General features: G+C 40.9%; 1 protein-coding gene across 3 annotated transcripts; it reads right to left on the bottom strand.

Moving 5' to 3' along the window:
• Positions 1–216: 216 nt before the first annotated feature.
• On the bottom strand, positions 217–12,313 carry LOC139458823 (O-methyltransferase MdmC-like). 3 transcript variants are annotated; one of them, XM_071240250.1, is made up of 6 exons: positions 12,237–12,313; positions 7,041–7,356; positions 5,940–6,149; positions 4,511–4,611; positions 3,775–3,918; positions 217–834 (listed from the first exon to the last, which is right to left on the bottom strand). In XM_071240250.1, exons 2-6 carry the CDS (start codon positions 7,339–7,341, stop codon positions 781–783), a joined length of 810 nt encoding a protein of 269 aa, XP_071096351.1. In that variant the 5' UTR covers positions 7,342–7,356; positions 12,237–12,313; the 3' UTR covers positions 217–780. The 3 variants fall into 3 exon arrangements, with proteins under 3 accessions (XP_071096351.1, XP_071096350.1, XP_071096352.1); XM_071240249.1 differs by having other exon boundaries at positions 12,219–12,291; XM_071240251.1 differs by having other exon boundaries at positions 12,194–12,275.
• Positions 12,314–21,897: the final 9,584 nt, after the last annotated feature.

The raw sequence follows: 21,897 nt of genomic DNA, 5'->3' as shown, positions 1-21,897 counted from the left end.
GTGCGTCAGACTTGGTTCATAGTGTGTCGATGCGTCAATGGTTATTGTCTGGTCTGACGTCATAACGCCGACGTCATAAAGCTGAAATATTTCTTTAAACAAACAAGAAAACAAATTGAATAAAACTGGTAAAACACATTATCGCTAATGTTTGTAAAGTATAACCATTTCTATATACGGGTTGATTAAAGTTTATTTCTGTTAAAACATGGCATTTATAAAATATACTTATCGCACAAAAATATATAATAATATGTTTCAACCTGCTGACATGGAAAAACAAAAAATATTTTTAAAACTTTGTGTAGACGTTTCTATGACAATCTGGAAGCACAGATTAATTCTCTTACTTGCGTGTATCTGAAGTGACATAGGTCATAGGACCCGTGAAGATCCAGGTTAGAATAGGTCTTCAGCAACCCATGCTTGCCGTAAAAGGTGACTATGCTTGCCGTAAGAGGCGACTAACGGCATCGGGTGGTCAGGCTCGCTGACTTGGTTGATGCATGTCATCGATCCTAATTGCGTGGATCGATGCTCATGTCAATCACTGGATTGTCTGGTCCAGATTGTCTGGTCTCGATTATTTACAGAGCGCCGTTATATAGCTGGAATATTGCTGAGTGCGGCGTTAAACATCAAACAAACAAACAAATCCTATGATTAAATAACTTTACGTTAACATTTTCTATGTAGAAGTAAAGTCATCGTTTACAAAATGTAGATTTCTTGGATAGGATAGTTGTCTTCATCTTATGATGGGCGCGTCCCTGTTCCATGTTACTCCCCCTTCCTCCTGATCAACGTGACACCGTCGTAGATGGGCAGCATCATCTTAAAATCATGGGAAAGAGCATCATAAGTGTAACGGTGTTTTGATGTTTTATATATACATTAAAAATATGTCATATACTAAAATCAAGTGGCATTTTATTAATGATTTTAATTCTGTTGGGATTCAAGGTTATAACTGGTACCCAGCAACCTATACTTGTAAAGGCGGTGGTGACATTTGGTCTCTGGGTACAGTGATTGTCCTGGTACCTATCACAGTGGGTTGTTGCTCCTGGGTTAGAATTTGTCTTCAGCAACCCATGCTTGTCTTAAGAGCGACTAACGGGATCGGGTGGTCAGGCACGCTGACATGGTTGGTGCATGTCATTGTATCCAAATTGCGTAAATCGATGATAATGAGGTCAATCACAAGTTTGTCTGGTCCAGATTCGATTATTTACATATCACGGCCATGTGGCTGGAATATTGCGGAGTGCAAAGTTAAACAAACAAATGTCGCTCACAATATACACCCGTGAAGAACCGGGTTAAAATAGATCTTCAGCAACCCATGCTTGCCGTAAAAGGTGACTACGCTTGTTGTAAAAGGCGACTAACGGGATCGGGTGGTCAGGCTCGCTGACTTGGTTGATGCATGTCATCGATCCCAATTGCGTGGATCGATGCTCATGATATCAATCACTGGATTTTCTGGTCCAGACTCGATTATTTACAGACCGCCGTAATATAGCTGGAATATTGGTGAGTGCGGCGTTAAACAACCAACCAACCAATCAACCAACCAATCATAATATTAAAAGTGTATATAAAAAGCATGCATCTAGAAATAATATTACCACTAATGATCGGTACCAACACTTTACAAATCATTTGTCACCCCCACCAATGAAGACCAGTCTGAACCAGAGCCTACGGTACCAGATACATCCGCTCGATATGATACAAACAAAAATGTTACCGAGGATATTCTTGATTCTCCAGTAATGGGGGATGAGATTTTAGACAGCATATATATTCTTAAAAGTAACAAGATACTATTGTAAGTATCAAGATGATACTATTCCTGAATTACTTAAACATTCTTCAGATTTACTACTTCCATACTTAGAATTGATATCAGAAAATAGACATTTTCCAAATTATGGTCGATTGGTATTATCGTCCCATCTATAAACAAGGTGATGAATATGAATAATTACAGAGGTATTACCCTTTTAAGCATATTCAATAAGATATTTACATCTATCATTAACGTGGGATCCGTGTTCTGAGGTAATACTATTGATAATATGTTTATACTACAAACAATCGTACAAAAGTATCTAAGTACGTATACAAAAGGTGGAAAGTTCTATGCTCTATTCGTTGACTTTGCAAATGTATTTGACTCTTTACAACGGCATAAGTTTTGGTCACTTCTGTATTCCCATGGTCTTAGTTGTAAAATGAGCAAACTTCTATGTAATATTTATGAAAATGTAAAAGTATGTGTCAGAAATAACCTGGAATTGACGGAAATGTTTGATAGTGAACTTAGAGTGAGACAAGGCTGCATACTGTGTCCTTTTTTGTTCTCATTTTTTATCAATGAATTAGCAACACATATTCAAAATAAGGGTACAAATAGAATTCAACTACATCCTGACATGACGCAACTATTTTCACTGTTATTTGCGGATGATATTATATTATTCTCAAGTAATATTGGCGGTTTACAGACACAAATTAACAATTAGAAAAATACTGTGATGAATGGAAATTAACTGTAAACAAAGATAAAGCGAAGATCGTTGTTTTTAAAAATGGTGGGGAGCTTACTCAAAAGGAAAAATGGTTTTACAAAGGGGAATGCCTAGAAACTCTTTCTACAAGTATTTAGGTGTATATTTTACAAATCATCTTAGTTGGTCTATGCATGCAAAGCAAGCATCGATGCAAGCTCAAAAGGTATTAATTGGTGTGTTAAACTAAATCTTTACTCTTGGAAATATTACTTACAAGTCGTTCTTCAAGATATTTGATTGAAAGATAAGTCCGATATTACTATATGGAGCAGAGATATGGGGACTCAGTAAGCTTGAACAAATAGAAAAAGTACATTTATATGCCTGCAAGAAATTCCTTGGTGTTAAGGTTAATACACCAAGTGTTATGGTATATGGTGATCCAATCTATATATATTCATATCTAAAGGTTATTAAATATTGGTTAAGATTATTGAATATGCCATCTCATAGGTTCTCGAAAAAAATGTCATGATATGATGGTACTCTTTGATAAAAATAGAAAACGAAAATTGGGTAACAGACGTAAAAGATCTAGACTTGCTGTTTTCCGTTAGTTATGGCTATGTATGGTGTGAACACAATAAACAATGTCAATCTTACTTCATTAGATCATCAACACAAAGACTAACAGATATATATTTAGAAAATTTGTCTCAGTCTGTATCTGAATCAAACAAATGTATTTATATCCCGAACAGTATTTATCTTGTTGAAATGTAAAACAAATCCGGGTTTCCTTAGCAAGATTTCGATGTTGATTTATTTATTGAAACTGGACGTAATATACATGTCAACTGTGCGCCCTGAATGACACTGAAGATGAATACCACTTCCTTTTTATATTCCCATTTTATGCCCATTTTACCATGTCAACCCCAATTTCTTTAATTCACTTCTCTGTTAAACAACTCTAAGTACTTACTTTTGTAAAATGTATCTATGTATATTTATCATGCAATGAGACACAGGAAAAATATTATGTTATAGACTCTACTGCTCTGAATGTACAAATCATAAATGTACTATAGGCCTGTGGCCTCCTCAGTACGGAAATAAAGAAATTGAATATCAGTCACTGGATTGTGTGGTCGAGACACAATTATTTACTGGCATATTGGAGCTGGGGTGCGACGGCGTTAAACAATAAAACAAAACCTTTCTCTGATTGTATTTTATGTGACAATGGCATTACCTGTTCTACCCTTGTGTCGTCTTTCACTGCTTGATTGAATTGGTCCACCGTGGAGCCAGGCTCGGTGTAGGCGAACCCAAACTCAAACGTGTTGTCTACAACTAGAGTGGCTCCCGGAGCTAGGAGCTCTCGATCAAGAAGTTTCTGAAATAGTCATCATATGAATCTAGCAAAGCTTCAAAACAAATATTATAGTCTTCTTCTGTGGTCTAGTTGAATGATCGTCTGTCCGGAGAGCGGAAGGACCAAAAGACGTTTAAAGATGGTACTTGTTGTTACCCTGTCTGGCGCTCGGCATTATAAGGTTAAAACAAGAACTGGGCGGCTCGGGGTCAGTGCACTGTGTCTCATGTGCATGCAAGTCGCTATATAAGTGCAATAATCTTGAACGCGACGTCAAACCCAATTTCACCTCACCTCCAAACAAATATCCCCATTCAGGAATACCCTATTTTCTTTAATTGGAGAAAGTGTGGTATAAGGTGCTGCAACTAGATATGCAGAATTGCCTCCCTTAGCTGTTACTAGGATTCGCTGATCATGGCTTCAGGCGTGCCTACCCAACGCACCAGTGCTCATGGTGTTCACAAACGAAATGAACGTCTACGCGTCTCTTTTTACATTCCTAACACATTTGGTTGTCACTTCAATACCTGACGTATACTTGATGTATATTTTGAACGATTTGGATTTTTTCCATGTGGATAAAATGTATATCACAGCTTTAGTCACTGACCTTGAAGTAAGCGAGGTAACCCGTCTTGTCGGCATCAAGGTAAACTATGTCAAACTTCTGACCCTCGTCTGCAAGACTGTCCAGTGTCTTTAGTGCCGGACCTGCAATGGGACGTGTGCATTCACTGGAGAGAACGAATATAGTTTTATGTCGCTTTTAGCAATATTCCATCATGGCAAGGGACACAGAAATGGCTAAACATAACGTGACCATTTGGGGAATCGAACCCGGTCCTTCGGCGTGACGAGCGAACACTTTAACCATAAGGCTACCCTTCCGCCTTATAATCTATTTAAAGTGGCGTTGACTATAGCCTTGTATGTCTATCTGCACCTTGCTTTAAAGGTAAGTAGTGGTAGGGCTCGCATGACGTCCACGCAGGGCGTAGAGTTCATGTCACATTCGACCGCCTCCGCAGTCCGGTGGCAGAGCGTCTACCCGTAGAGCGGACGGTCCGGGGTTAGATCTCTGACTGCGTCATACCAAAACACGTTAATAGATGGTACTTGTTGTTACTCTGCCTGGCGCTCGGCATCAAGGGGCTAAAACAAGGACTGGTCGACTCGGAGTCAGTATACTGCGTAAGTCTGGACCAGTACAAGCAGCCACACAAAACACACACGTATATGCACGTAGCTATATAAGTGCAATATTCTTGGGCGCGACGTTAAACCCAATTTTACCTCACCTCACCACAGATATCGCGTGTCGCAGCCATGTATTCAAGGAGTTGGCGGAACAGAGCCTATACAAGCTGAAATATTGAGGATGTCGTACCCAGACAGCTTCGAACCTTGCTCAAATTATCATTCACAGGTTTGTCTGAATACATGACAGTTTCTTATGGATAACAGTGAGTGAGTGAGTATGGTTTTACGCCGCTTTTAGCAATATTCCAGCAATATCACGGCGGGGGACACCAGAAATGGGCTTCACACATTGTACCCACGTCGGGAATCGAACCCGGGTCTTCGGCGTGACGAGGGAACGCTTTAACCACTAGGCTACCCGACCGCCCCTCTTAAGGATAACAACTTATTTCATTCTTTGTGACGCTCAGAGCTAATTCTTGCCCCTTCATTAGAAGAATACTGACATTTGTTTGTTTGTTATTTACGCCCTACTCAGCAATATTCAAGCTATGTGACGGCGGTTTGTAAATAATCGAGTCTGGAGCAGACAATCCAGTGACTGACGTCATGAACATCGATCCACGCAATTGGGCTACGATGATATACATAAACCAAGTCAGTGAGCATAGCGACGAGTATAGTCGCTTCTTACGAAAAGACCTATATCCTTCCGGCTGAATACTGAATATGCCCATAGAGTTTGTCTGTATAGATTGATATGTTTACACAAGGTCGGATTTGTCTGGTTCGAATTCGATTATCTGGAGTATAGCAGCGGCAGCATAAATAAGACAAACCTTGTCTGATGTCTATTTGCTTTCCATGCGGCGTTCCATCAAACGTTTCCCTTGCCATCTCTACCAAATAGGGCTCGAACTCGCATGTCACCACGGCGCCATCTTCTGGGAGAGCCTCTGCCATTGCCATGGCCACGTATCCTGTAAACATCCCGATTTCCAGGGCTCTTTTGGCTTTCTGCATCCGTATCAGAAACTGAAGCAACTGTCCTGTCAAACAACAGAGTACAGCGACTTACTTCAATGTAACATGTTTAAATGATGTATACATTAATTTTGCTAAACGATGTTTGCTGATAAGGTTCAACAATTTGCCTCTTTAATGGAAGCATTTTTAAAAGTAATACGTCCAATTATGAGAGCACATTAAAGAATAAAGTTGAAATATGTGTACAGCAATCAGCATCAGCAATGAGTGAGTGAGTATGGTTTTACGCCGCTTTTAGCAATATTCCAGCAATATCACGGCGGGGGTCACCAGAATGGGCTTCACACAGTGTACCCATGTCGGGAATCGAGCCCGGGTCTTTGGCGTGACGAGCGAACGCTTTAACCACTAGGATACCCGACCGCCGCCGCATCAGCAATGAAATACACAAAGGGCCATACACGAAAACATAAGGAAAGTGCCCTCCAAAGTGATCAACATAAATATCCCTTAACGAAGTATGCAAAAAGACTAAATAAGGGCCATAACTGTTAAACATAAATTAAAGTGTGGAATATAAAATGATATTCAGTAGAAAGTTCAAATGGCATGAATCGTAGCTATATAGCGGTCGGTCACTGTCAGATAGTAAACGTGGATCATAACATCGCTGCAATTTCGCAGTTGCAATTAATATATCAATGTGTGTTCTTATAAACAAGCACATGTGTATCTTCTCGAGGCAAGGGAGCTAACTCACTATAAAAGTCCAGTTTCCACTTTCAAAGTCAGTTAACTCCCTTGCCTCTGTAAGATGGCACATGTTTTAGAAGTTGTTTTATTGAAGGCATCGGTTTTTGTATTTCGTTTTTGTTATCGTTTGCATTTTCCCTCAAACTCTAAACATCATGTGGTTGTAAATACACTGGTGTTGATTCGGCGATGTTTCTTACCCTGACCGGATCCGCTCATCCATTGCGGACTAAACCTTGATCCAACTTTGCCATCGTCATAAAGTTTAGACCATGGTGTGTTGCGGGTCTTCTCGCTGATCATCCGGGCACTCGGAGAGTCGGGTGATGTCAGTTTCCGACAGTACTCAACTCGCTTATCAGTCAAGTCAACCACCTTCTCTAACGTTTCTTTTACATCCTGTGGCATGTCTGGCTTCTGTGACCGTGTGAGGAGCTCACTCAGAAGTTTGTTGGCCGGGTCAAGCGTCATACTCTTGGCAGTGTGTTTGTCGGATGCCATTTTCGTCTTTTACTCCTGAAAGGCAACAAATAGACGAGGTTTATGTGTGTATGCTGTTAAGCACCGCACTGATAATGTCAGCATACACCCACAGCCAAAGGTGGGGGAAATGCTGCAAACTACTAAATTTAACAAACCCATAGCCATAGAATGTTGTTGTTTTGCTTTTATGGGTGAGTGAGTGAGTTGTGTTTAACGCCGCTTTTAACATTATTCCAGTTATATCACGGCGTGTCAGCTTAATGTGGTAGGAAAGCCCAAAGTGATGCAGGTCTCAGACGTTTACCACTTCGGTGAAACCCACGAGCACGGGTATTGTGCTGACAAACCTAGAAACATAATTGGGGCGAACCGGGATTCGAACCCACAGTCATAGGTTTCTGGCGTGCCCAAGGGACGCAACTCTGCACAGCGAATTGCGGCGCCTAAGACGACTCGGTCACCCGTGCCTCATTTTGCTTTTATGGTGTGTTGCACTCAAAAATATTCCAGCCATATGAAGGCGGTCAGTAAATAATCGGATCGGGACAAAGCAATCCAGTGATTAATAGTATGAGCAACGACCAACGCCGTCAGGTATAGGACATGCATACATCAACCAGGTCACCGATCTGGACCATCTGATCCCTCGGTGTATCGGGTATCGGCATCTTCCGAGGCAAGGTAGCTGAAGGACTATAAAAGTCCTGTTCCCACCTTTCCCAACTAAGCTGGAATTTCGTGCCGCGAACGTATCTCCACCAGTGGAGCCAGTGGATCCAAAAGCCAATTAGCGCCAGCGACCCAACAAACTGGGCTTCTGACCAGCGAGGATCCAACTGGAAAACCTCGTTGACAGCGAGGGGTAATCCCCTTGAATCCTCGCAATTGAGAGGATGATGCTTACTGTAATCTTTCACTTGCAAGTTCATTTGCGTGTGCAAATGTGTACGTACAATTATGTTGTTTGGTATACGGAAAATACGTGTACGTATTATTTTTGTAAATGAAATTCAGTTCATATACTCAACAGCAACGACTGGCAAATATCATATTGGCTTCTTGTCATCCACGTTTAATGATATAACCCTCCACCTGTGTATTTGTCGTCATTCACTTTCTGCTCAGTTAATGACTTAATTACGGGTATAATTAGAGGTAGAACCAGCCCAGCAAGAGATTGAGTTTTAAGTTAACGTCGTATCGGCATTATTTCATCCACAGCGATGTAGCAACTGAGGAATAATCAGAGAGTTGCAAAAAACATTGATCAAAGGATTAAACACTGTTATCTTGCACAGTGGATTCGTCAAAATTAAGTGTTTATAAATGTAGGGTTATATCTGGACATGAGTGAGTGAGTATGGTTTTACGCTACTTTTGCAGTGTTCCAGCAATATCATGGCGGGGGACACCAGAAATAGGCTTTATACATTGTACCCATGTGGGGAATAGAATCCGGGTCTTCGGCTTGAAGAGCGAACGCTTTAATCACTAGGGTACCCCACCGCCCCAATTCTGGACGTGAAGTGCCGATGTAAAATCAACATACTTTGTTCAAAGGATTAGCCGATAATATGTTCACTGTATCTCGACATAGTTGTCACGTGTCTGTCTCAGCTGATCAATGAGACTTGACACCTATGTGTAACGCCTGACACAAACTTATGTGATCAGTTGAGAAGCGAACAAGGGTCATAATATCTCGTAACGCTATATATATCTTAAATATTAGATTGTTACAAAGACACGTGACATCGGACAAGTTTCTTTGTACAGCTGCAGATGTATGGGATATTGTTCCTTTATGTGGCTGTTCACGGATACATTCCTCGAACTGCCTGATATAATACATATACCTTTTGTCGGTTGTAATTACGACATTTGCATTTGTTTTCATTCATTTGCTGTAGCAAGAACGCGGGATGCCTCAACGAAGACTGATCAAATTGTTCCATACGTAAACATATCCGGCAATGAGGGGCGTTCAATACGTTGTGCAACTTCGATATAAGACCAAGTCGCAGAATATCTTTTGCACTAAGTCTTTTATTTTTCAATATAATCCCCATTCACCTCAATACACTTTTTCCATTTGTCCTTCAAGCTTTTAATACCACTTTTATAGAAATCCGCAGATTGGCCCTCTAACCACGCCTCTGTGGCAGCCTTTATGTCCTCGTCATCCTGGAAACGTCTTCCACATAAGGCAGATTTCATTTGCCGGAACAGGAAATAGTCACTGGGGGCTAAGTCTGGGCTGTACAGTTAAATCACCCACTCTACATCCGAAACTTGGCACCCAGTGACTACTTCCTGTTCCGGCAAATGAGAAAATAATAGTTTATATATTTATTTAACTCCAGGCCAAACACTGTCAACAATATTCTATACGAATATACAAAACTATCGGACTAATGGCAACAGGTGGAGCTGTGTTGGATCCCCTCTCACATAGATATTCATGGAAAGGAAAAAGCAGACTCACTGGCGAAGCTAGCTCTAGTCAAAGCGAGTATACAGCCTATTCCCTTTAGTAAACTAGAGATAAAAATCAAAATCAAAGCCTCTATAGCCCAAAGACGGCAAGCCCAGTGGGACGCAAGTAAGATCGGCGGATGGCTACACAGAATTCAACCAAAGATCCGACAAAAGCCAAACTCATACTCAAATGCAAGGAAAATTGAAATTGCCATCTCATGCCTCAGACTCGGTCACAAAAAGCACTATGACAAGGTTTGTTCACCTTGCAATCAGGCTGAAACCATTGCTCACGTGTTACTAGAATGTAAAGACCATGCCCCAGCCCAGTCTAGGTTAAAACAAGAATTGCAGTTAGATCCGCTATCTGTCAAGAGATGCAATAGCGAAGGCCAAACTAACACTATTTCTGAGAGATGGACAGCTACTCGAACGTATATAAACAGAGCTGCCAAAGATAAAAATGAAATTATATCAATATACGAAAATAGAAATCATATCAATACAAAAACAGAAATTATGTGAATACCAACTTCACAATAGATATGTATACCCGACTCACACACATAAGTCCCAAAGAGGGATAGGGGAGGCGAAATTGCAAAGGCCTAAGGCGACCTCTTAAACACTTAAAGCAACAACAACATGAATTGTTCAGTCTCGCTTTGGGTGCAAGCACGGCCATTAGATTATTTCTATTTCTTTATGTGAAAAGTATTGCATTGTCAATGTTATAATCTGTTGACCGTATGTTTCAGATTTGTGACAGTGGGGACAGATTCAGATTTGTTATAGTTTTTGGTTATTTGTTGTCGCCAGGCTGCAGAGACATTTTATACAATGTGAGCTGCGTATGCGCAGTGAAAAGACGATGTGATGTTGCTCTGGGCAGAAGAGACATTATAATACAAATGTAAGCTGTTATATGTGCAGTTATACGATGATGTGATGTTGCTCGGGGCTGAAGAGCCATTATAATACAAATGTAAGCTGCTGCTGTGCTTTCATACGATGATGCTCTGGGGTTAAGGATAAATATGCCCTAATACAGTATATGCAGTGTTAGTGTATATTATTGTCAGTACGGATGTGCTTACTGTGGGTTCATAGGCTAGCAGACATTATAATACATTATAATTTGATTAAGCGATACAGAAGTATTATGTACTTGTTAAAGTATATATGTGTCCGTGTCAATGTGTTTTCTATGTACGTGTGGGCTACCGAGCCATATTTCAATGTACATATGTAGCTTAATGAATATATCAGGTTCAAGTGTTCATGTACATCTGCAATAGATCACATGTATACTGTAAACACTCCGGTAGTTGCTGTTTGCAGTCGTTGAGGGAACACGGTTCCAGAGTATTTTCTCTGAAGGAGTTGTTTACCTCTGGTTTTACGTGTCGGGAAACAGCAAGTTAATTTGTGATCCAACAAACGGACCGCCTCCGTGTTCTAGTGGTAGAGCGTCCGCCCGGAGAGCGGAAGGTTCGGGGTTCGATCCCCGGCCGCGTCATACCAAAAGACGTTAAAAGATGGTACTTGTTGTTACCCTGTCTGGCGCTCGGCATTAAGGTGCTAAAACAAGGACTGGTCGGCTCGGAGTCAGTATACTGTGTCTGAGTGGGGCATTCATGTTAAACTGCGGCATGGTATCTCAGTGAGCTAGCACTATAAATCGGCATTAGTCCGGACTAGTACAAGCAACCACACACACACACACGTGCATGCACGTCGCTATTTAAGTGCAATAATCTTGGACGCGACGTTAAACCCAATTTCACCACCTCAAATAAGGTACGTTTCATTGTATGAAAGATCTAAGGCATGGAACATCAATGTATGTTTCCACAATTGCGGGAATGAATCTCGGCCGTGCAACGCACAGCGTGTCCCACTATCAAGTGTGTTGTTGTGATGTAGCGTAATTGTTGGGCATAGGAGAAACACGGTAATCTTTATTTCTGCATATAATACAATGCCTAGCAGAACAGAAAATACAATTTAAATGGTAAATCATCCGGTTTATTGATAATTTATCTGAATTTCACATTTTCTTTTATTAATCCAGTGTGTTATCACCTGATCGTTTACCTGAATTCTTTGAAGGGATAATATGCAGTTATTTTATTGTACACAATATGATGTTGACCGATAGCTTCACCCTATGACCCTGTTATGTTATACGGCTTCTCATTCTTCGATCCTCCGATAGGTGTCGCTTCGCGCAGCGCAGCGAGAATAGCGCCGAACACATGTCAAACCAATCGGGGTTATAGTCCGGAATCCGCGAAGAAAAGCCGATCTATATTTCTATGCTTTCAAAGTTGGAGTGTCGATTCCCTTTAATGATAGTCAACTAATATAAACATCAGTGTTAAACACAAACCTTCACAATCAATCAGATTTCATACCTTTGATGATCTACAAACCTTGCTTTGAGATGATGTCTTATGTTGCCTGTGGGTTTTTTTTGGTGGGCGTGTTGCGCAATGGGCATGAATTAGAGTTACCTCGCCTGGATGAGCGATAGGTGGCACTGATATCCACTTCCGGGACGTCTCGTCAAAAAACTGCTTGATTACTTACATTTATGACCATAGTTCAAGAGTTTAATGGTGCTCATCAATCATTTAGGTAAAAACGTTGGAACGGTTTCTGTTTACCGGGCGCAAGATTCTTAGTCTGCTCGGAGTACTGTAATATATATATTCAGATATTGGCTTGAATATATTCGAGAGTTTGTGTGGGGGTGGGAGGGAAGGGGGGGGGGGTGTTGATGCACAGGCCATTTGAACTCATTCGGTCGTTCTCGACCTGGGTACCATAGATTTCAACTTGGGGTACATTTAGTTATATCTTTTAGTGGCAATAATGTAGTTTACCGGGCGCACCCCGAGCTCTACCATCCGCTCAATTACCGCGGTATAGTGCGACCGCTGTCTCGCTGTACTGTTACCGTGCCTCACCATCAAGTGACTCTCGCTTCATGATCCAACACTCCTTTTCGGTCTTAGGGAAACTTACACGTCTTTACGATCAAACACCTCTTTTCGGTCCTTAGGGTTATCTTGCTTAGGGCAAGTGTTTGCCATAAATTTTTACCTTTTCAAGCGTTAATCCAGTTAATCTGATTGGTCGGTCATGTTCGAATTAAACAATGTGGGGTATGGCTTCAATAAAAGATGAATGGGAGATCGGTGCGTGACATGACACGCATCCGCAATTCATTGTTTACTAAATAATGCATGCATGTTAATGGGGTGCTAATGACCCGTTAAACGAGCACTGATTACATGTGATAGCACTCGTGGTCCAGTGGCCAGTTAGCCCATTAATTTGCCAAGCTGGTGAGCTGGCAATGCACGTTCCAGCCCCAAAAGCTGATCTGAAAAAGTGCGCCTGGTAAAGTGCACTACTCCCCTAAATTTTAATATATAGGAAAGTGCAATTTAACAAAAAGTTTAACAATCTTATTCTTAAGAACTTTAGGCAGAGGGGCTTAAACATGTTAAACTTGCTCTCAGTATAGATATTTGTACCAAAAAGTGGTTAAACTCTCGTAACATTATTTCTCCATAAGTCAGCTGACCTACAGTGCCCTATGGCTATATTTTTTCTGTTTATATTAGGGCTAATACATATTCAATTGAAGTTGTGGGATAGAAAAAAAACCTTTTCCCATAGGCTGTTAAAAGTACCTGAATTTTTGTCTCTTTTGAATCCACGTGACAAGTACATGTGCTTACAAATCATAATGTTTTTGTTTGTTTGTTTGTCTGTTGTTTAGCTATATGACGGCGGTCTGTAAATAATCGAGTCTGGACCAGACAATCCAGTGATTGATATCATGAGCATAGATCCACACAATTGGGATCAATGACATGCTTCAACCAAGTCAGCGAGCCTGACCACCTAATCCCGTTAGTCGCCTTTTACGACAAGCATAGTCACCTTTTACCGCAAGAATGGGATGCTGAAGACCTATTCTACCGCGGAATCTTCACAAATCATAATGGTTTGTTCTACAAGATTCCTGATGGACTTTAGAAATGGGCTTATGTGTAATGTTCACATGCCCCTACAGTAAGGTTTTTAATTTTGTATAATTCCAGTGTTATGAACATTTGAATATCCAGTTTGGTCTAATACATTCACCATGTATATTATAAGGTGATTGTCATCTTAAAACTGGGACATATGTGCATATTACAAATGTTTTGAAAGCAGTTTGATATATAGAAGACATATTATGAGTGTGATTTAGTTGGAGCCATATAGCTATTAGAGTGAGTGTGAGTGAGTTGGAGCCATATAGATGGGTTTAACGCCGCATTTAACAGTATTCCAGTTATATCGGCATGTCAGCTTAATGTGGGAGGAAAGCCCAGAGTGATGCATGAGAACAAGGTATTCATTTCAAAATAGGGGGCATGGGTGGCCCAGTCGTCTGAGGAGCCGTGATTCGCTGTCCATAGTTGCGTCCCTTGGGCATGCCAGAAACCTATAGTTTGAAGTTCGAATCCCTGTTCGCCCCAATTATGTTTCAAGGTTTGTCAGCACCATACCTGTGCTCGTGGGTTTCACCGAAGTGGTAAACGTCTGAGACCTGCATCACTTCTGGCTTTCCTCCCACATTAAGCTGACACGCCGTGATATAACTGGAATACTGTTAAAAGCGGCGTTAAACCCAACTCACTCACTCACTCACTCACTCATTTCAAAATATTTGTCAACTAGGGACAGTTAAACAGTAAGCATGGTAAAGTGTATCACAGTTTTAGAATAAAACAAACTTGATCAAAATTAAAAACACATCAATATACAATAGATTGAGTCTTATCAATTTTAACCAGAGTTGAGACCACCAGTAAGCATGGTAAGCAAAGCCAGACCACCTTACTGGGGATCGGGGACTTAATGTACCTCTGCTTCCTGCATGATTTCCCACCAGGATGTATGCCGACAGGGGACACGGGTGGCCCAGTCGTCTAAGGCACCGTGATTCGCTGTGCAGAGTTGTGTCCCCTTGACATGCCAGAAACCTATGATTGTGGGTTCGAATCCTGGTTCACCCCGATTATGTTTCTAGGTTGTCAGCACCATACCCATGCTCGTGGGTTTCACCGAAGTGGCAAAATGTCTAAGACCTGCATCACTTCGGGCTTTCCTCCCACATTAAGTTGAGACGCTGTGATATAACTGGAATACTGTTAAAAGCAGCATTAAACCCAACTCACTCACTCACTCCTGCATGTGAGGTTCAGCATTATCAATACAGACAAACATGAACATTCCCAAGGACTGCTGTAAGTGTATGTTGGAACTGTTCCACTTTGCCCTTCATGCTCACTGTGTTGACCATTTCAAGGAGTGAGTGAGTATGGATTTATCCCTCTTCCAGAATATTCTAGCAATATCACCATGGGGGACACCAGAAATGGGCTTCACACATTGAAACTGTGTAGGAAATCAGACCAGTGACTTCAGTGTGACAAGCAAACACTTTAACCACTCCTCATTTCAAGGAAGGTTTTGAGTCGATAGTTTATGTTGTGAACACATTTGAATTGTCTTACAGTTACATACTGATATTAAACATGTATGTCAGTATTGTTTTGTTTGCGAGCATGAGAGTATGAGATGCAGTAACCATGGTAGCAAATGTGTATACGAAAATCTGGTATACTTGGCAAGCAGAGAAGATTCAAGTTTCGAAATGTGTAGAAACTGGATGCTCTGAAACATTCAATGCTGTTTCCTTAATTTTTGGACCGTTTATGTTAGATTTCATTTGTGACAAACATTGTTCATTGATTTATTATATCTTGTACTACCCTTGAAGATCTGGGGTAGAATAGGTCTTCAACATCCCATGCTTGCCTTAACAGGCGACTATTCTTGTGGCTAGAGGCGACTAACAGGTAGTCAGGCTCGCTGACTTGGCTGATGCATGTCATTGATCCCAATTGCATGGGCCGATGCTCATGATATTAATCATTGGGTTGTCTGACCCAGACTCGATTATTTACAGACCGCCGTCATATAGCTGGAATATTGCTGAGTGCGGGGTTAACCAACCAACCAACCAACAAATATTTTTTTTACTAGTAATATATAAATACTTGTTTCACCAACACATTTTCAACTTTCAATCAAGAAACAACTATGATGACAAAATGAAACGCAGGACACACCTTTGGATCTTGACCACAACAACCAAGATCAGTTCCTATAAAAGATTGCTTTCCTTCTGAATGTATAATGTAATCTATCATTGGAGACTCTTGAGCAGCTTCTATTGGTTTGCCTATTATGTTTGGCAAACTAGGCTCAGTCGTTTTGAACACTTTTCCTTTGAAATGGGAATCGATTGTTCTGTAATGCACCCCTCAATTTCAACTTCTTGCTCATTTTAATATATTACAGTTCAGAATATCATATATGACAAACAAGAGTTACTAGTAGACTACGTATAGGCTATTAGCTTGTCATAAATCTGTATGGGGATGTCAGGTTGATCTAAATAGCCTTTCAATCTTCGTCGGCGGTCTATATAAACGTCGTGCATCGTGTCAGCCTAGGGATGAAAGTACCATCAAAAGTACGTAAAGATTCCGACTTTCAAAATAGACAATAAATATCATGTTCGACCGTGTAGAGTTTGAATTGATAAGTTACTGCATAAATGGTAAATTGAGGTTTACTTATCTTAAAAAGAACTATGCTTTGTCCTAGGTGTATATTGCGTTTCTGCTACAATGCTAGTTCCGCCACTGTTAGGTGGCTAAAGGTCTCGAAACGCTCTCATGTGGGGACAGTTAGCCTTCAAGAAACTGTCCCGAAACTTCTTGAACGATCAAGACTGTTATGTTTTTGTCAACAACCAAAGGGGTTAACTCTAAATCACACAGGGGTGGTTAAAGCGTTCGCTCGTGACGCCGAAGACCCGGGTTCGATTCCCGACATGGGTACAATGCGTGAAGCCCATTTCTGGTGTCCCCCGCCGTGATATTGCTGGAATATTGGTAAAAGCGGCGTAAAACCATACTCACTCTCTCCCTTAAATCACACGTCCTGTTACAATCTGACCACTGAAGCGCTCGATATTTTACGAGTGTTTCAGTCAGTTGTTGCCACAGTCACTCGATATCAGTCACTGGTGTCTGGTCCATTATGTTTTACGCACGCACGCGCGCGCACGCACACACACACACACACACACACACACACACACACTTATAACCTTCGGTGTGACTTTGAAATGCATTATATATATGTTTTCAGTTTAAACACACGTGGGATTAATGTTTGAGCCAATTATATGGAGGAAAACTGGACCTGGTATGACAACCTGTGTCGAAATCCAACATGGGGACCCGGCGATACATGGCAATGGGTACGCCGCTCAAATTCTAAATGTACATTCGTATGGATGGAATGATGTCAACGCCTCACGGCCGTACAGTTATAAGATTCTGATGTCAAGAGCTATGGAACAACTTTGGTTGTAACGAAGACAATCACGTCAACACAAAGTGATGCGGACACAACATTAACATTTAATTCACCCACTCAGTCATTATGTACACAAAACGTATATAAAATTCTCCGTGGTGTAGTGACGGAGGTAGACAACATGCAGTACCTATAAATAGAGTTTCGAAGCTGCATTGTCTCCACCTATGTGTATGTTTGTTTGTTTGTTGTTTAACAAACAAGTATTACAGCGTGACTTGGACCCTCTCCCCTTGACAAGAGTATATCCTCGGCATTAGCTGGCGTGACTAGGTCACAAACACTGACGTTCTTTCCCATGCCACGATCCCGAATTTCTTCACCCTGTACCGAGCTCGGCAACGTCCGTCGCACGGACGGTAAAAGACCTAAAGACCTCCTGTATGGCGAGCTCGGATCCAACAAAAGAACATCTTCAAATACGTCTGCAAGCGGTCAATGGACGTTGAGTTTGTTTGCTGTTTAACGCCGCACTCAACACTATTCCAACTATATGACGGCGGTCTGTAAATAATCGAGTCTGGACCAGACAGTCCAGTGATTGACACCATGAGCATCGATCCACGCAATTGGGAGACGATGACATGCATCGGGTGTGAGGTCTTGCTGGCATCGATACGAGTCTTCCCTCCAGCTGAGTGTGGTGCTTCCTCCTCGGTTGGAATCTGATCCTGCAGCATTCGTCACCACTCGCGTGTTTCCGTAACCTACAACAAGGCTCGTCCCCGTCTGAAGTCAATCAGAATGCGCGTCAGGATATGAGTACTTTGATCGATGTAATCCCAAGTATTTAAATTAAATTTGGCAATATGCGTTTGTTTAAAAAATATGTACATGTGCGTTTGTTTACATTCAGGAAATAGCTCACTTGACTGCAGAATCCGTTCATTTGAGCTTTATGACTAGACCTGGCTTTCAAAACCGACATTTCGTGTAAAATCCCTTTGTATATTATATCAAGAAGTGGAAAAGTATTAAATCACCGATTTCAAAACATCACGTACCTATTTCCCCGTCATTATCTGATACATTTTGCAGACAAATTTGGCCATTTTTACAAATTTGATTGTAATTAACAGACCCAGACAGCCAATACCCATGTAAAGACATACAAGAAACAACAACAAAAACTTTTATATCGATTAATAAAATATATGTTGTGAAATACTGGAATTTGTGAAGTTCACATGCAAAGACGTGCATACATTTATAAAGGTCATTGGGACAAAGCGATTGGTCAATTGGCTCAGGCCATTCATACTTTTCAAAGCCTTCATGGGCCATATCTGTTTGTAACGGGGGTATTACGTCTAGGTTGAATGAACGCCGAATATATGTAGGGGATTCAAGGGATTTGTTAATGGGGGTTAATAGAATTTATATAGTACGGTTAAATTACTTGTATACAATGACAAGAATCAATAATTCAATAGACATACCAGTGCATTTATTGCTATTGATAAAAATTTGGGTAATTATTTCGTTCTCAAATTACCCCTAAACACACCCCTGTGTCATGTCAGTTCCGCGTTACATACCTTTATTACAAGAGATAACTGATCAAGAAAAACAGGATGTTTGAAAAAAATCGATTCCTCAAAAAATATTCACAACTATGAGATGGTTGGTATACCACAAATCATAAACGCAAAGATATATATTTAAAAGATTCGAACGAATTACATTGAATTTAGAGATTTGTAAAAGAAAACTCAATATGAAATGAAGCTATCGTAATAAGATCAGAAATTGTAATGTAATAAATATCATGGGTTTTAAATTACCCTAATGGCGACATATATTCTTGTTCATTGAACATGTAAGAGACTAGTTATGTTACCCCCACGCAATTTAATTACGTTATATCCAGCACATTTATCTCTCTGCTACATGTCTTTACAATAGTTGATAATATTGTAATTCAACCTTTTTTCCCCTGAACGAGATTGAATATTAAAGCGCCAGACAGCAATATCCCACGTATGTGACGGCTGCTCGTACTTAATCGAGACCCCACCAGGCAAACCAGTAATTGATATTGTAAGCAACGATCCACACAGTCGAGGTCATTCGTGATCAATGGTGTTATTCCGGGAGAAGCCGAATAGCGACTCGTGCCCCTCTCGTGGCCAGTTTTGCAACTGGGTTCCGTCTTAGCGCAAAGGGGCATACATAAAACAATTGTCAACTCGTTGCGCAATGGTTCACATATATTTCCCCATATATCATTTATATTTCAGATGCAATTAAAAGCACATCAGGACATGCGAAATTATACAGTATGATTGAACACATTTAACTGTGTCTTGGGCGGTCTGTAAAATAATCGAGTCTGGACCAGACAATCCAATGATTGATATCATGAGCATCGATCCACGTAATTGCGATCTATGACCTGCATCAATCAAGTCAGCCAGCCTGACCACCCGATCCCGTTAGTCGCCTTTTACAAGCATAGTCGCCTTTTACGGCAAGCATGGGTTGCTGAAGACCTATTCTACCCCGGTTCTTTACGGGTTTCATCCTTTGAGAGGAGAAAAGATGCACGTTCGGTTAAAGCAGCTTCCTAAAGGCATCAAAGAACAAGCCAAGCCCACTCAGACTATTGAAATAGTCTGTCTATAAACTTCGACACAGGGTGACACTCAAATGATATGTACACAGAAAGTCAATATGATACAATACTAAGTCGCACAAGTTTGACTAACCCTGGTACGACATGGCATTATATTTCTCGATTTAAACCTAGGGCGTTCAGAGGTTTGCCACCTACCCATACTACTCAATTATTAAAGGGAATCGATTTTGAGAATCGTTCACGACATCATTTCACAAATGCAAACGCCACTTGGTGTCAGGAGAGGAAGACTAACGGTCGCAATATACCCACGATAAAGATGTGCGGAGCTAACAGTAGTACTTTGCTATGCGGCATCGCTATGTTTGTCGTTTTCGCAGACATTATTGGGTAAGTACATTTCACCAACTCTGATATCATCACTATTTGGCAGTGAATTAGAAAACATATGCTTATTAAATAGTCGTAAAATCGTTTATTGCATCGATTTCTTATGATTACGGAAAGGGGTTGTCACTTTCATTTACTATTAAGTAGCATCCTATGCTGATCGTACATGGGGGCGGTCGGGTAGCCTAGTGGTTAAAGCCTTCGCTCGTTACGCCGAAGACCCGGGTTCGATTCCAGACTTTGGTGAAGACCATTTCTGGTGTCCCCCGCCGTGATATTGCTGGAATATTGCTAAAAGCGGCATAAAACCATACTCGCTCACTCACTGGTCGTAAATAGATCGGACGGTCAGGCTCGGTGACTTGGTTGCGCTTCTGTGTCTTCGTACTATGACGGTATACATATATTTATCAATTATTATCAGTTGAAGAAGAAACAAACGAATCGAAAGTGTCATGTAGCTAAAAGCTAGTCTGGTTCCAGCGGCGTTGATCATTATTGATCTTGTAACATTCTGAATTATTATTCGAAGAAACGTGTCCATACACCAAGGAACACCAAGCCAACTTCCCTTATAGGATAGACTCGGTAATGATTAAGGGGTATCTAATGTAACCTAGACATGGTTACCATACAAGGCAATCTCACAGGTAATCAGTACATCCAAGATATCCTGGAATCTCCCATTTCGATAACTACCCACTCGCCACACGACCACAGTTCGACCCGTGAAGATTCGGGGTAGAATAGGTCTTCAACAACCAATGCTTGCCATAACAGGCGACTATGCTTGTCGTAAGAGGCGACTAACGGGATCAGGTGGTCAGGCTCGCTGACTTGGTTGATGCATGCCATCGTATCCCAATTGCGTGGCCCTATTCTACCCAGGATCTTCACAGGTTTTGATATTAGTGACCTTGGGTTTATGTTCAATGTCATGGGTAAAATTTGCAAAATCTACCTGGTTATTGGCATGATATCTCAATAAACACCGTATGGATTTGATTCATATACAGTAAACTATGGTTATAACGAACACGCTTATAAGGAACTGACGGATATAACGAACTAACTTTTTAGTCCCGACTATTTGCTGTAGTTATGCTGTATATATGCTTATAACGAACCACGGTTATAACGACCTAACAATAGTAGTCCCTTTGAGTTCGTAATAACCGTAGTGTACTGTATTGTCAAACCTTTTGGAAGTCCATAGAAAACCCTTATACTTCAAGGTCACGTTTTTGTGTGTGTTCCTTTTCGCTCTTGTGAAATACCTCAAAATGTGATGTAGGTTATATGTTCATATAAGGTAGAAAGGTCGGTCAAGGAACGAGAGTGTGTAGACCCCACTTAATTATGCTGACAAAGACTTGATTACTTGAGTGTTTTGGAGGTTTTACTTGATTACTTCCCTGTTAGCATACGCATTTGGTGGTGATATCGCAATGATACATGGTAGCAGGCAGGCCTGTTTGTCCGCCGAGCTTTAAAAGTATTTATTTATCACTGGATTAATGAAGCTGAAACACTTATATTCTCTGAAAATGCATATTTGTCTCTGTAGACTTCTTTTGAAGTTGCGAGACTGGTGAAGGTGAACTTTA

This window comes from Haliotis cracherodii, unplaced genomic scaffold (assembly GCF_022045235.1).
Source record: "Haliotis cracherodii isolate W230 unplaced genomic scaffold, xgHalCrac1.p SCAF_13, whole genome shotgun sequence".
NCBI classification, from domain to species: domain Eukaryota; kingdom Metazoa; phylum Mollusca; class Gastropoda; order Lepetellida; family Haliotidae; genus Haliotis; species Haliotis cracherodii.
This window is presented reverse-complemented; position numbering and strand designations above follow the sequence as displayed.

Coding starts and splice junctions, on each gene's coding strand:
- LOC139458823 (XM_071240250.1), bottom strand. CDS start 7,341: ATGGCATCCGACAAACACACTGCCAAGAGTATGACGCTTGACCCGGCC. Junction 6,150..7,040: donor GATGAGCGGATCCGGTCAGG/GTAAGAAACATC, acceptor GTTGTTTGACAG/GACAGTTGCTTCAGTTTCTG. Junction 835..3,774: donor ACGACACAAGGGTAGAACAG/GTAATGCCATTG, acceptor CATGATTTTAAG/ATGATGCTGCCCATCTACGA.